The sequence below is a fragment of the Humulus lupulus genome, chromosome 7 (assembly GCF_963169125.1).
Source record: "Humulus lupulus chromosome 7, drHumLupu1.1, whole genome shotgun sequence".
Classification (NCBI taxonomy): domain Eukaryota; kingdom Viridiplantae; phylum Streptophyta; class Magnoliopsida; order Rosales; family Cannabaceae; genus Humulus; species Humulus lupulus.
The window spans coordinates 95,512,507-95,526,976 of record NC_084799.1 but is presented as its reverse complement, the minus strand read 5'-3'; the positions used below and the strand labels follow the sequence as shown (position 1 = coordinate 95,526,976).

The window sequence follows — 14,470 nt, the reverse complement described above, 5'->3', positions numbered from 1 at the left end:
CAATTTCAATTCAAGCTGAGATATATGAATTCACACCCTCCTTTCACCTGGTTGAGGTAAGCAAGTCCAGTGGTATTTGGTATAGAAATCAAATGGAGAAAATCATAAACATGAAGTACTATCAGGTATTTGGTATGACTCAATAAATTAAAATAGTGGGTGCCACAGAACCAATAAAAACCCCTCAATAGAATCTAATCATTTGCTTGGGAAATTATGCAAGAGAAAAAAATAGAAGTTCTAGAATTAAAATTGGTAGTGTTAGTTCAAAACAGAAAGACAAAAAAATCCAAATAATTAACCACATTTTGAACCTAGAAACACTTCAATGCCTCCTGTGCAACACCATATACAATACATTATGCTATGTTCTCTGTTTTTCCCAAATGCAGAACTTTCTTTCACTTTATATATATATATATAGTTCAACAAAAATGCTCTAAAGTGAAATTACAATATACCAACTATTGGAGTAAAAAAGAACAGCTTAAAAAGTTAGCTCCATTGGTATAATCAAAACTTACAACTGAGTCAAGTTTTGGTATTCTCCAATATTTGGTGGAATTGAATCAGAGATTTTGTTATTCCTAAGTACCTTGCAAGGTGTATTAACTAGTTTACATTATAATTTCAGAACAGTGAATAAAGAAAAGAGAATTGTGAGCAAAAATCTTGTTGTTATTCCTATGAGTACCAATATGATGCATATTCATTAAAAAGAAAAAGATAATATACTAATCTGGCACTTCATTTTTAGACCAAGTTACAAATTCCAAATTGCTTCTCATAGATTGACCAACAAACACAAGTGGGTGCTTCCCCAACTTATTTTTTTCATTATACTGAAAAGATGGGAATCAAAAACACTAAAGACTGATTTACTAGAAAAATGATAAAAATAAAAATAAAAACCTTGTTAATTTATATACTTATTTATTTGTATGGAATGTGTATCATTATTTATTGATTATTTCCTTTACAGATTAGATTGATCAACACTCTTTAATCACAATGACCCCAAATGACCATTCTCAACATGGGAAAATTCATTTCTTATCTTCTCCTAAAAAAAAGCTCAAAAATTGTGATTATTAAATACAAAGTTTGTAATAAAGATCAGATCAGGCTACAAAAACAGTGCCAGTCCTTGAGGTTTTGCTAGGAGTAGAGTCCTTATTGGTCTATGATTAATAGAGGGATCTGCTACTCATTTTTCAGCTCTTTTGTTTTGCTTCATCAAACTCAATTTGCTCTTGTTTTTCTTTCTTTTTTTTTTCTTTTTGCTTGAGCAAAACATGCATGAGAATTAATAACCATTTATATATATATTACCTTTATTAGTTATATTCAATGGTATCATGTAGAGTTATTAATGACCGAGTATTACTTCTGTATTCCACAAATACTCTACATGGCTATCTATCTAAATGGAATTTTAACAAATTTGACCATATATTATAAACAAGGTAGCAGACAAAAGTGAAAGAAAAAAAATGAATAAACCTATATAGTACACAAATAGCAAACATTCAAACTCAGATTTAGAGCATTGATCTCTTTCACATTTATAGAATACCAATAAAGCAACAACAAATGACATGATAACACCAGTTATATACACATATCAAGAAAAATGTTTTGTATGTGCATGTTAAGAAATTCCCATCCAATTCACACAAACCATGTCTTATGGTCGATTCTAAAATATATTCACAAGAACAATGCATCTATTCTGTTCAAAATTTCCAGGTATGCTTAAAAATATCTATATTGTACGTGTCTTCAAAATCAGTATTTTCTTTAAGTTCTATTTGGTTTGAAATGAATTTTAATGTTATACCATGAATGTTGGCTCACCCTGAATGGCAATTGTTACTTTGTTAGAATAAAACCTTGTCAATTTCTTTATAGACCATATACTTCTTGGATTTGCAAGGTCAAAATATTACTCAGCTAAAATATTACATTAATAGATGAATGAAGTAAGGGAAGAGACTCTTACCATAAAATGCTCTCCACTTACAAATGTAAAAGTCAATTAAACTCATCCCACAAGTTACAGTGCGCAGGAGAGATGTCACTTTCAAAAAATGAAACATCTTCTACTGATCCTTGAGAAACTGGAGTTTTAATGAGGTTTTCATGGCTAATTCTTGGAGGATTTGATTTTGTTACAGTGCTCTTTATGGATGTCTTCCAAGCAACATGTTCCCGATTGAGCTGAATGGCCAAAAACAGAGAAACACAACTCAAAAGTTCATATTGTGGTGTGCAAAGAGGAGAGATTAAACACTAATTTTGGAAATTGATGGTGAGATAGATGATATAACATAGAGAGTACCAGTTGTTTTTCAAGAATGACCTCTCTCTTGTGTCCAACACTGCAGTCAGTATAGAAAAAAAAATAATCAGTGGAAATAGATCAATCACAACAATCGGGGAATAGAAAATGCATAATATAAAGGTGAATACAGCAAGGTCAATCTCTATTAAATATATCTTTGATTGTATATTTAGGAAGGCACCACTAATCATTAAATAACTAACTTCATGAGCTCTAACAGCAATTCAATCTACAACTTCTCATTCGGTTTTGAGCACAGGAAACCAATTATTATGAAAATAAAGAACCAAAGATTTATTGCATCTAGAGATGAATCTATAACCACCAAGGAATGTGTAAGCTCATTAAAACGCTAGTAAATTAGAAAATAGGTTCAGAAGCTGATAAGAACATGACCTGATACCACCACCACCAGCTGGTCCATTGGTATATAATGTTGTAACGTCTCTAGTAAATTGGACTCCATGTTCTTTCAGCTCAAATAATCCATCCATACGCAACCTTACATCATTACTAGCGGCTGAAGATGAAGCGTCATCACCAATGCTAGTTGCTTTCAGACTATCGACGCCAATTATATAAGAAAATACAGAACTGTTGATGCCAGGCAATATTTCTTCCAACCATGATCTGACCTAATAAAACATAAAAAATAGATTAATACAATGCAAACACTCAAAAATTCATTTTTTCCCTCATTTGAATAGTCTTATTATATAATAAATAAATAGCCATGGAAAAATCTTAAAACTTATCCACCAGGAATTTTGTAGTCTTTGCACGTTTAACACATTCATATCCTCCATAAGATATCTCACCCCATCCTTCCCAACCACAGTCCTGAAAAATTTGACAACAACACATTAGTATAACCACAGACCAAGGAACAAAAAAGGGTTTTCAATACAGAGCAAAAATATGGTTAATGTTAACTGTTGACGGAAAGAAAGGAGAGGGGAAGATCACATGTCACGGGAGAAATATATGCTTAAATAGTGAAGGCAAATACTATGATAAAAGGTTAACTCCTTCCTGATAGCATAATCTTAGGGAATATGACGCTAGCTAAGATGGTAAAAAAAAACAATAGCTTGAGCACTTCAAATGACTTAAATTTAAACAAGCACAGAGACATTCCAAACATGTAGGCCAATGATGCAATAAATGTAACTAATTGCACTGGATATGGTATTAGTGCTAAATTAACCAAGAATCGATTGCATTGACTGACACCAACAGTCCTTATTTTATAAGAACACAGGCTCTTAGTACCACCAAAGGATAACGATCTTGGAACTTATGAGCAGTCTTTGACCAAAGCAAGTGATAAAAGATAAGAGTGGCTCCCATATTTGCATAGACTATTGAAATCAAGGTATTTCAATGGTAGCAATAGAAAGATGAGCTCCCTTTATTGATTAAATATGCACCAGAGCTCCAAATAAAACTTTCAAGCACAAGCATGGTACATGGAGAGAATAAACCTCCATTTTTTGCTTATGTATTACATAATGAATTAGCCAGAAACATTAAAAGCATCACCTTTGGAATCAATTGCAGAAGTTTTTTAGGGATCGAACCAGCAGAGGATTTTGCTCCAACACAAAGAACCTTGCAACTTAACAAGGGAGAGAATGAAACATTCTGAAGATCAATAATCTGCATTTAAGGACAAATAGATAACGATCTCAGTCAATTATTGTTCTCCCATTTCATTCGGAATAGAGCTATACGAACACAAACTTACCACATCAGGGGTGACATAGCTACTGGGGTCCCCAATTTCGTATAGAAGTTTTTGAGCACAAGTACTTAAATTTAAGACCCCACCACTATGTTCTGCCTTTGCTACGCATACTCTTCCATCAGAACTTATTTCAGCATAAGGATGTGACAAATCAAGGAGCTGAGACATAGACATGTCCCGATATTTGTCACCTAAAAGAAACAAATACATAGCACTATGACCATATATATATTTATATAAGAGCGTTGTTGTATAAACAATAACAAAAAAGAAGAAGCTACACTTTTGCCTTCAATGCCCCTTTTTTTTAACGTTGAGTAAACTAAATTTACAAGTCACCTGGATGCATGAAGTATCTCCCAGTAAGTTGACAACCACACTCCCGAAGATGGCCAGCCAGAGACCCCTGTGCTAGAAGTTCTAAATTGTCCCAGTTCCAACCCAGTTCATATATCTATTCATACAACAGAAGAATCCTTTAGAGATTATCCTGTCTAAATCAAACCATGACACAATTAGTAAAGCAAAATTCTAGTTATGTTGCTCACAATCAAGAGATGTGATGAAACTTTTAGGTAAAATTACCCATTCAATGACCTCACTACCCAATATTACAACCTTTCCAATAACAGTTTTACACAGATGGATAAGAAAGGAAGAAACATTGCTGATTTTTATATTTTTATAAAGTAAACCTTTTTTTTTACTTGGCAAACTTGGAAATATCTTAAGAGTAATTAATTTTGTATGAGAATAAACAAAATGCATACCATTGGCGCCAAAAATAAGGCAGCATCTGCAACACGATAAGCTATTACTACATTAGGTTGGTGCTTTTCCAAACATTCAACAATGGGAGCTGCTCCAAGATATGTGCTAATACCCTTCATCAATCATACTAAAAAGGTAAGGTCCAACATCTCAAAAGACCACATAAAGTTAACAATACTATAAATTGCTAATGGGTCACAACCTTAATTTACAGCAAATAGATATTTCATGACCAATTTGCAAAAGGGTACCACAAACTGGTACAACTAACATTTTGCTGTGAAAGAAACAGGCACAATTATATCAAACTTTAGAGATGCAAATATTATTTACCAATCAAAGTTACAATTAGAGGTAGTAGAACCTTACACCTTCCATGCTATGTGATTTCTCATGAGGTGATCTCGAACCTACATAGACAACAAAATGTAAATTTTGTTAAGATATATAGTACTTATTGTTATCCAATTAAAATAAAGACATAATTAAATCATAAAACATTCCTTGATTTAATTGAATGTTGTGTAGCACTTGGTGTTCATAAAGTCTTCAACGTATTATCTGAAATTCACCAAGTACCTCCTAAAAGTGACTTGAAATACTTGCTTTGCCAACAGAAACCTCATAAGCAACACCAACAGATACATTCAGTCCCAGGCTGCTAGCTATTTCTACAACTTTTTCCTGCGCACCAGATGGATCCACTGCCCAGAAAAGGAAACAATAGTAAGAACATTTATCTATAAGACTAATTAAAAAAACCAAGTTTGCTTATTGCATAGAATTTCATTTTTTGCTCTTACTTGCACCCATGTTTGTGATTACGCAAACTCCCCTTTCCATAGCTATAGGTAAATCATACGCATCCAATCTGAAACTACACAATCATTGCAAGAAACCACCAGGAGACATCTAGGATTATCATACAAGTCAATAAGTGTTAATACAAATACAATACAACTATGGAAACATAAAAGGTCCAAAAGAAAGGAGTTTACTAATAAGCAGGTTCTCCTGCAGCAGTTCCTAATTTCTCTCACTTTCACAATTTATTGTTGTCAGTCATTAAGATTCATTGATTATTCCAAAATCTCAAAACTCCAAAATAATGACCAAATAATGGGTGTTCATAGCATTGCAAAGAGATATAAGCTTCAAATGAACATGTATAATAGAGGAAATGAGAGTAAACATTAAAAAAGACTGTAGTCTTCATTTAGATGTTTCCTATGAAATGTAACAATCAAGTTTCAAGAACAGATAAAACTTATACAAGAAAAACACATCATAACCGCTAAAAGCAACAGAGACTTACTCCTTGAATCGTAACCATCACCTCCTGACATCATAACCTGATATCGATCAGCAAGGGTGCGTTCTGCTAGGCATTTGAGTACAAGATAATTAAGTTCTTTCACTCTTTGACAGTCGAACAAATAGATCTTGTCCACTGGAAGGAAATTGTCGAATATCATAAAGATCTCCAAACCAGACGACGCAGCCACTGCCTTCAACTCTAATATCTGAGTTTGTATAAGCCGTACAGGAACAATTGCTCAGACATTTAGCCCTACATTGCCGTAGATTCATACTCTTGTTCACCCATGTATGTTGAGCATCCAGCAATTTCCAACTAGAAAATTTCAAAAAGAAGTGATAATTTGGTTAGTTTTTCATTCTTTTCCAGCAACCAAACAGCTGTTAAAACCAAAATACTCCGAGAAAGTAAAGAAAAGAAGAGAGTACTTGCTGTTTCCGAGATTCTTTGTCCAGTGCCTTCTTTCGTTGTTCCCCATATTCTTCTTCTTCTTCTTCCATCTTCTTCCTTTTCATCTCCATGGCCTCGAGCCAGGCCTTCTCCCTCTCCTCGAACTCCTTCCTCTCCCTCTTGGACCTCTCCGCATCTTCCTTCTCTATCAAGTGTACCTGACTCGTCAAATCGACCACGCCATTCTCCGATTAACCATCGCCACTGCACGTTTGTTGAGCTCTACACTGAGAGTGATTTGGGCAAAGATGGAGGAGAGTGATTTGGCCAAGATAGAGGAGAACACGAGAGAGAAGTAGAATATTAATAAAGATATATTTTTAGTTTCCCTCTAAATAAATTCATTCACCCACCAACACTATAACTCATTTTATATCCCATTCACGTGTTGCCCAATATAATACACTACCATAATACTTTTTTATTAGTATTATATTCATTTGTTATGGAAATGGGTATTTGGTGTAGTGGCATCTTCAACCTCTCTAACAACTTCGGGTCCAAGAAGATGTCTTTCTCCTGCCTTGTCCCAATGTAACGGTGATCGGCACTTCCTTCCAAAAAGTAACTCATAGGGTGCAAAACCAATCGTTGACTGGTAGCTATTGTTGTAGGTGAACTCTATTAGTGGCAATACTTACTCCACGATCCTCCAAAGTCTAGTACACAATTGCGCAACATATCTTCTAAAATCTTTATGGTACACTTGGACTGACCGTCAGTCTGAGGATGAAATGTCGTACTAAGACTTAACTTGGTACCCAAGGTTTGCTGCATGCTTCCCCAAAATCTCTATGTAAACACCGATCCTCTATCAGATACTATGGTCTTAGGGATTCCATGTAGTCATACTATTTCTTGAACATTAATGTATGTGTACTGGTCTGCTGTGTACGTAGTCTTGACAGGCAGGAAGTGAGCTGACTTGGTTATTCTATCTAATACTACGCAAGCCGAGTCGTGCTGCTTATTTTTTCATGGTAATCCTGTCATGAAGTCCATGGATATATCTTCCCACTTCTATTCTAGAATACTAAACAGTTGAAATAAGCCTGCAGGTCGCTGATGTTCCGCTTTCACTTGCTGACATACTAAGCATTTGGACACATATTCTGGTACGTCTTTCTTCATTCCTAGCCACCAATATAGTGCCTTAAGGTCATGAGTCATCTTGGTTGACCTTAGGTGAACTGAGTATGGGGTAGTATGTGCCTCTTCTAAAATCTTCATCTTAATCCAATGGTCATTCGGCACGCATACCCGTCCCTTATATCTCAAGAATCCCTGTCCTGATATAGAGAAATTTTTTCCCTTTCCTTCTTTGACTGCAGCAATATGTGTTACTAATGTGTCATCATGCCCTTGCCAGATCCATATATCTTCTAATAGATTTGATTGGATGGAAAAGTTAGCCAGTTGAACAATAACTACTTTTATTCTGGCATTGATCAGCTTTTGCTGTAGCGACTTTTCTATTCCGTATAACGCAGCTCGATTTTTGTAACTCTTCCTGCTTAGCGCATCAGCAACTACGTTTGCTTTTCCTAGGTGGTATAGGATTTCACAGTTATAATCATTTACTATTTCTAACCACCTGTAGTGCCATATGTTGACCTCTTTCTGTGTGAAGAAATATTTTAAGCTCTTGTGGTCTGTATAAATCTCGCACCGTTCTCCATAAAGATAGTGGCGCCAGATTTTCAATGCGAAGACCACTGCTTCCTTGAGGCGTAGGCTATCACTTTTTCATTTTGCATCAGCATACAACCCAAACCTTCCTTCGACGCATCATAGTATACTACAAACTTGTAATTGGGTGTCGGTACACAAAGTACTGGTGCTGAGCATAGCTTATCTTTGAGCAACTGGAAGCTCTCTTCACATCTATCCGTCCATTAGAACTTTCGCTGTTTCCAGGTCAGGTTAGTAAGCGGAGTGGCTATCTTAGAAAAGCCTTCTACAAACCGCCGATAATAGCCTGCTAACCTGAGAAAACTTCTAACTTCTAACGCATTCTTAGGTCTTGGCCAATCCTTCACAGCCTCTACCTTAGTTGGGTCTATAGCAACTCCGTCTTCGGATACTATATGGCCGAGGAACGCTACTTGCGAAAGCCAAAATTCGCACTTCTTGAACTTGGCGTAAAGTTGATGCTCCTTCAATCGTAGCATGGTCATTCTTAAATGTTTCTTGTGCTCGACTTCGTCCTTGGAGTACACCAAAATATCGTCAATGAACACTACGACGAATTTGTCCAAGTAATCCATGAAGACCCGATTCATTAAATCCATAAATGTGGCTGAAGTGTTGGTAAGACCAAAAGACATATCCAGAAACTCATAATGTCCATATTGAGTTCTAAAAGTTGTCTTTGGAATATCTTCTTCCCATACCTTGAGCTGATGATACCCGGACCGTAGATCAATCTTAGAAAACACCGTTGCTCTTAGGAGTTGATCAAACAAGTCGTCGATCCGAGGTAACGGGTACTTATTCTTAATTGTCACCTTGTTCAGCTCGCAGTAATCTATACCCATCCACATACTTCCATCCTTCTTCTTCACAAATAGAACCGGTTACCAACTATAATGCCCCAACTAATTCTATAGCTCAGACCCTTAAAAACTACTAGACATAGCTACTATTTTGGAACACATACATAAGGAATAACATAACTTTGTTTAAAACCCAAAATAGTATACTCAATAAAAAATAAGGTATGGGATCCCATTGCTTACATAAAACATAAAACATAAAGTTTAAATTGTTTTAAATACTAAGTGCGGAAATGCATAAAAACATAAATTAAAAGACGTCATCCTTGATCTTCCAGCAGTCAATTCAATCCATCCGTCCTAATTACACATGCCAAGCTGCCACAAATCTAACCCCCCTTCCAAGTTCATTTTCCTGCACCATCTAAAAAGAAAGGAATGAGCCTAATGCCCATCAAGGAAAATCTACTAGAAATATATATGTCATAAATCATAAAACATAAGACTATATCATAAAGCATATACTATAAAACATATGACTATAAAAACATATATCATATAGGAATACAATATTTAAGGCCATTAACTCATTAACTTGGCATGTGATAAAACCATCTAGGTCCTCAATCTACTAATTGAGGTAGGTTAGATCACAACTATAGTATATGATAACCCATATAGGTCCTCTATCTACTAATCGAGGTAGGGTAAATCATAACTCTAAACCATGAAAAATGATAAAAGTTCTTGGCGCTTTCTATCTAAGCAAGTCATAAGCCCAAGTGACTACAAAACATATATCATATCACATATCATATCATAACATAAACTTATAAACACATATAATCTAACATATTTTCGTTACCAAAAAATCGGGATATGGAGACGAAAACGAGATTGGAACACTCCTAAAACCAATAGTAAAAACCATGAGTTTTCTAAAGAAATGGAGATGAAAAAGAGAACTAAACCATCAAGATAGAAACTTAGCAAAATACCTTAAGTTTCAAAGAACTTAAACACCTAACCAAGAATCATAACAAAGAGTTAGAATCTGAATGACAACAAAAGAAAACTAAAGAACTATGAAAAATTGAACTTAAGGATAAGAATACCTTAGATGAACTATGACCTTGATCTACACCTCGATACCGAAATAACACTCTATCTTACTTCCCAAGTGTTTAGAAAAGCATAGATTGGAAAATTTTTTAACCCAAAACCCAGTGTTTCTCTCTATAGTAACCTTAGCAGCTTGGAGGCTCTGAACAATGCTTGAAAGATTAGTGAAATGACTGAGTTCTAGGTCCTATTTATAGAGTTCAAGGAGTGAAACTAACCCCTTTTAAAATGAATATAAAATGAAAAAGATTTGAATTTCGTTCAACAGATGCCCAGAACTCGGTCAAAATCGTTCAAGAGCAAGTCCAAGTGGTTAAGGCTAGTTTTAGATTTAAATCCTAAAGTAATTCAAAAATGTCTCCTAGGGGCGATATACCGGCCCCTATAGTTACGATATATCGGCATACGTTGATATATCAAACACGTATTTGTCCTTTTTCAACATATTTTGAATTGATTAAACAGCTTTGACTGAGTAAAAATGTGATCCTAACAGCTGCTGGAAGGTTCTAGAGCTTCTAGATCTTTCTTTTAATTAAACTATTCATCAAAAATACTTAAATCCTTAATAAACATGCTTGTGACAAGTGTCTCGCTCTTATTAATTCTATCTAAACCTTAGGTTATAATAAAAAATATTTTTAGGACCAGCAATATTAATCAAACCTTATGTTATAATTAATATTTCTAAACTATAGGTTAAACTTATAAAATCCATAACTGTTGCTATGAGTTTCCAAATAAGTCCCAGCTTGAAAAAAAATCCACGGAAACTAACATACTACAAGCTACTACTAGCTACAACTACTACTACTATCTAGCTAAGTAAAATTCTGAGACACTACAACCCACTTCCTGAAGTAGTCGATGGAGAAAACAGCATAACAAACTCCTCCTTTTACTGTTAGCAAAGAACCAATCAAGTCGATCCCTATACTGCAAACGACCAAGGGGATGAGATCATGGTTAGCTGAACGAGCTGCTTGGGTAATTATGGAATAACATTAGCATTTGTCACATTGCTGCACGTACAAGATCGAGTCCTGTCTCAATACCATCAGAGCTAGGTTTTTCCCCAGCATGGTCTCCATAGAAGTCTTCGTGTATTTCTTGCAAGATAATCTGCACTTCATCAGCAAAACACACAGTAGGAGGGGTAGTGAATGCCCTCGTCGATATAGAGTCCCCTCAACCATAACATACTGCAGAGCTTGATATAGAAAGTTTCTTGCACCATTTCAATCGTCAAATAACTTATCGGTTGTGAGGAACTCAACTATTGGGTTTATCCAGGTCAGTTTTATGTCAATCATTCTCGCCTCAACCATTTTTGCTATTATGCTTGATTTTTCCAAGAACTCCATCGGAACTACGTTCAGTGTATCCACTTTTTGGTGGTAACAAGTCAGGCCAAAGCGTCAACATTGGAATTATGTTCGTGGGGTACTTGTTCAACAGAGAAGAACTTGAATTCAGACAACTCTCCCTTAAAGTTGGCTAAGTAAGTTGCTATCTTGATATTGCAAGCTTGATACTCCCCCAACATCTTATTGACCATGAGCTGGGAATCACTATAGCATTGGAGCGCCTTTTCTTTTAGCTCTTAAGCCACCCTTAATCTTGCCAATAGGGCCTCATACTCAGCATCATTTTTTGATGCTTTGAATCCAAACCTGAGAGGTTTATGGAATCAATGCCCTTCAGGTGATATTAAAATTATCCCAACTCTTGATCTGTTTTTGTTAAACGATCCATCAACGAAGTTTTCCACAACTCCTGCACCGATTCTCTCATCTGCTCGTCCTGAAAACTTGTACACCAGGCCACGAAGTCAGTGAGGGCTTGATTCTTGATTTCAGTGCGTTGGATATACAATATCTCAAATTGGCTTAATTCGATGGCCCACTATAGTAGACGTTACGACGTTTCAGGCTTTTGCAAAACTTGCCTTAAAGTTTGGTCGATTAAGACGTGGATGGTGTGGGACTAAAAGTATGGTCTGAGCATCCATGAAGCCAAAATAAGACAAAACACAAGCTTTTCTATTAGTGGATATCGAGACTCAGCTCTGAGAAGTCTTTCACTTACATAGTACACTGGTTTCTGCGCCTGATTTTCCACTCGAATTAACATAGCGTTGACCACATTTTCCGTCACAGCCAAATACAGAAACAAACATTCTACAAATGCCATTTTTGATAGTACGGGGGTTCAGCCATGTGAGCTTTCAGGCCATGAAATGCCTGTTCACATTCTTTGGTCCACTCGAACTTCTTGTTTCCTCTGAGCAAGTTGTAAAATGGGAGACACTTGACAGTGGATTTTGAAATGAAGCGGTTTAGGGCCGCCACTTTTCTAGTTCAACTTTGTACTTCCTTGCGCGACCTAGGCGAAGGCATTTCTATCAATGATATGATTCTCTCTAGATTTGCCTCTATTCCCCTTGTGTTGACTATAAACCCAAGAAACTTTCCCGACAAAACTCTGAAAGTGCACTTCTGAGGATTTAACTTCATGTCGTACCTCTTTAGTATGCCAAAACACTCTTCCAGGACGAACACATGGTTACTGGCAGTCTTTGATTTAATGAGCATATCATTGACATACACATCCACATTTTTGACAATCTTTTTAATGAACATTTTTTTGACTAATTGTTTGTATGTTGCACCGACATTCTTCAGCCCATATGGCATAAATTTGTAGCAGTATACGTTATGCTCAGTCATGAAGCTTGTATGCTCTTGGTCTGCAGGGTTCATCACGATCTAGTTATATCCAAACACATGCATCCATGAAAGACATGAACTCATGACCGGCTGTGGCGCCTACCAACTGATCAATTCTATGTAATGGGAAAGAGTCCTTAGGACATGCCTTCTTGAGATCAGAGAAGTCTATGCAAGTTCTCCACTTCCCGTTTGGCTTCGGGACTAGAATGGAGTTAGCAACCCAGATCAAATATTTTGCTTCCTTGATAAATTCTCATTTAAGTTGGCGATGTACTTCTTCTAAAGCTTATGATCGTTCTCTCCCCAAAATCCTTCATTTTTGGGACTTTGCAGGCACATTCTTGTCCAAGTTTAAAGTATGCATTATTATATCTTCGTGAAACTAGTAAAAGACGTCCAGGTTCTTTCTCAAGAATTCGATCATCCCCTTCTTCCTTTCAGATCCAAGATTTTTCCCAACTTATACAACTCTTGAAGGTGTTTATGGGTTGATACTAATTTCCTCAAGCTCCTCCACACCTTTGAGCTCAAATCTATCTTTGTCTTTTTGCAGATCAATGTCGTCTTGTTGGGCGACCTTGTAATCTCCTTCTTGAGGTTCTTCCTTCCCATTCGTAGCTTCCATTACCCGAGACTGCTCTTCTTCTTCGACTATGACCATTGTCTGCTGCCTCGGTTATGATATTTCCTTGATGGAAATGTTGTAGCATTCTCGGGAAGCGATCTGGTCTCCTCTTACAGTGCATATACCCAAAGTTGAGGGAAACTTCATTGTCAGGTGTCGGATCGATGTGACGGCCTCAAAAACAATTAGTGCGAGTCGCATTATACGCAGCCAGACAATCGATTACGACAAACTAAAGTATTTTAGTAACAGTTCACATATCATCTCCTAGCATGACCACCAATATGATTGTCCGTATGGTTGTTGTTCCTTAACCTAAAAATCCATACAGTGTCATTAAAGTCGCCTTAAGATCAGTTACGGATAATCACATCTTTTCTAGGGCGGACCTGAAAAGCACATTTACTTAGCTCTCATTATCAACCAATATCCTTCATACCCTTTGATTAGCAAGCTAAATGGTTACCACCAGGGGGTCATTGTGTGGGAACTGAATGTGGCTAGCGTCCTCTTACGTGAAAATGATTGGTTGTTTTTCCAATCGCTGTTGTTTCGGTAACCGTTGCTCTGGGATAAATTCCATATCGTTGTGAGTTTTCTGCTCCTGTATATACCTCTTTTGGGCTCCATTGCTCATGCCCACAATAGTAGTTATATCACCTCCTGCTATTGGAGGAGGATGAACTTGGTTCTCTTGATCCATCTGAGCCCTAGGCTGGCCTACCAGAGTTTCTGAAGGTGAACGAGAATTTTATCGGGCAGATTGATTAGGTGTACTGGGCCAATGGTCTAGCCCAAATGAAAGTTTCGATCTCATCCTTCAATTGTTGACAATAATCAGTGTTATGGCTGATGTCCTTGTGGTA

General features: G+C 36.4%; 1 protein-coding gene across 1 annotated transcript; it reads right to left on the bottom strand.

Annotated features, from left to right (window-relative positions):
* Window positions 1-2,034: 2,034 nt before the first annotated feature.
* On the bottom strand, window positions 2,035-13,640 carry LOC133791991 (uncharacterized). Its single transcript, XM_062229900.1, has 16 exons — window positions 13,499-13,640; window positions 11,280-11,374; window positions 6,609-6,788; window positions 6,442-6,495; window positions 6,147-6,385; window positions 5,666-5,739; window positions 5,465-5,566; window positions 5,232-5,272; window positions 4,862-4,975; window positions 4,431-4,545; window positions 4,092-4,282; window positions 3,887-4,003; window positions 3,104-3,184; window positions 2,741-2,979; window positions 2,342-2,381; window positions 2,035-2,220 (listed from the first exon to the last, which is right to left on the bottom strand). The coding sequence occupies exons 1-16, from the start codon at window positions 13,638-13,640 to the stop codon at window positions 2,035-2,037; spliced, it is 2,010 nt and encodes a 669-aa protein (XP_062085884.1).
* Between the last annotated feature and the right edge of the window lie 830 nt (window positions 13,641-14,470).

What these genes read in the sequence shown, in the direction of transcription:
- LOC133791991 (XM_062229900.1), bottom strand. Translation starts at nt 13,640, where the DNA reads ATGGTCATAGTCGAAGAAGAAGAGCAGTCTCGGGTAATGGAAGCTACG. An exon ending in TTGAGACAGGACTCGATCTT is followed by an intron (nt 6,789 to 11,279) that starts GTACGTGCAGCA and finishes TTGACGAGTCAG; the next exon opens with GTACACTTGATAGAGAAGGA. An exon ending in CAAAGACTACAAAATTCCTG is followed by an intron (nt 2,980 to 3,103) that starts GTGGATAAGTTT and finishes ATGTTTTATTAG; the next exon opens with GTCAGATCATGGTTGGAAGA.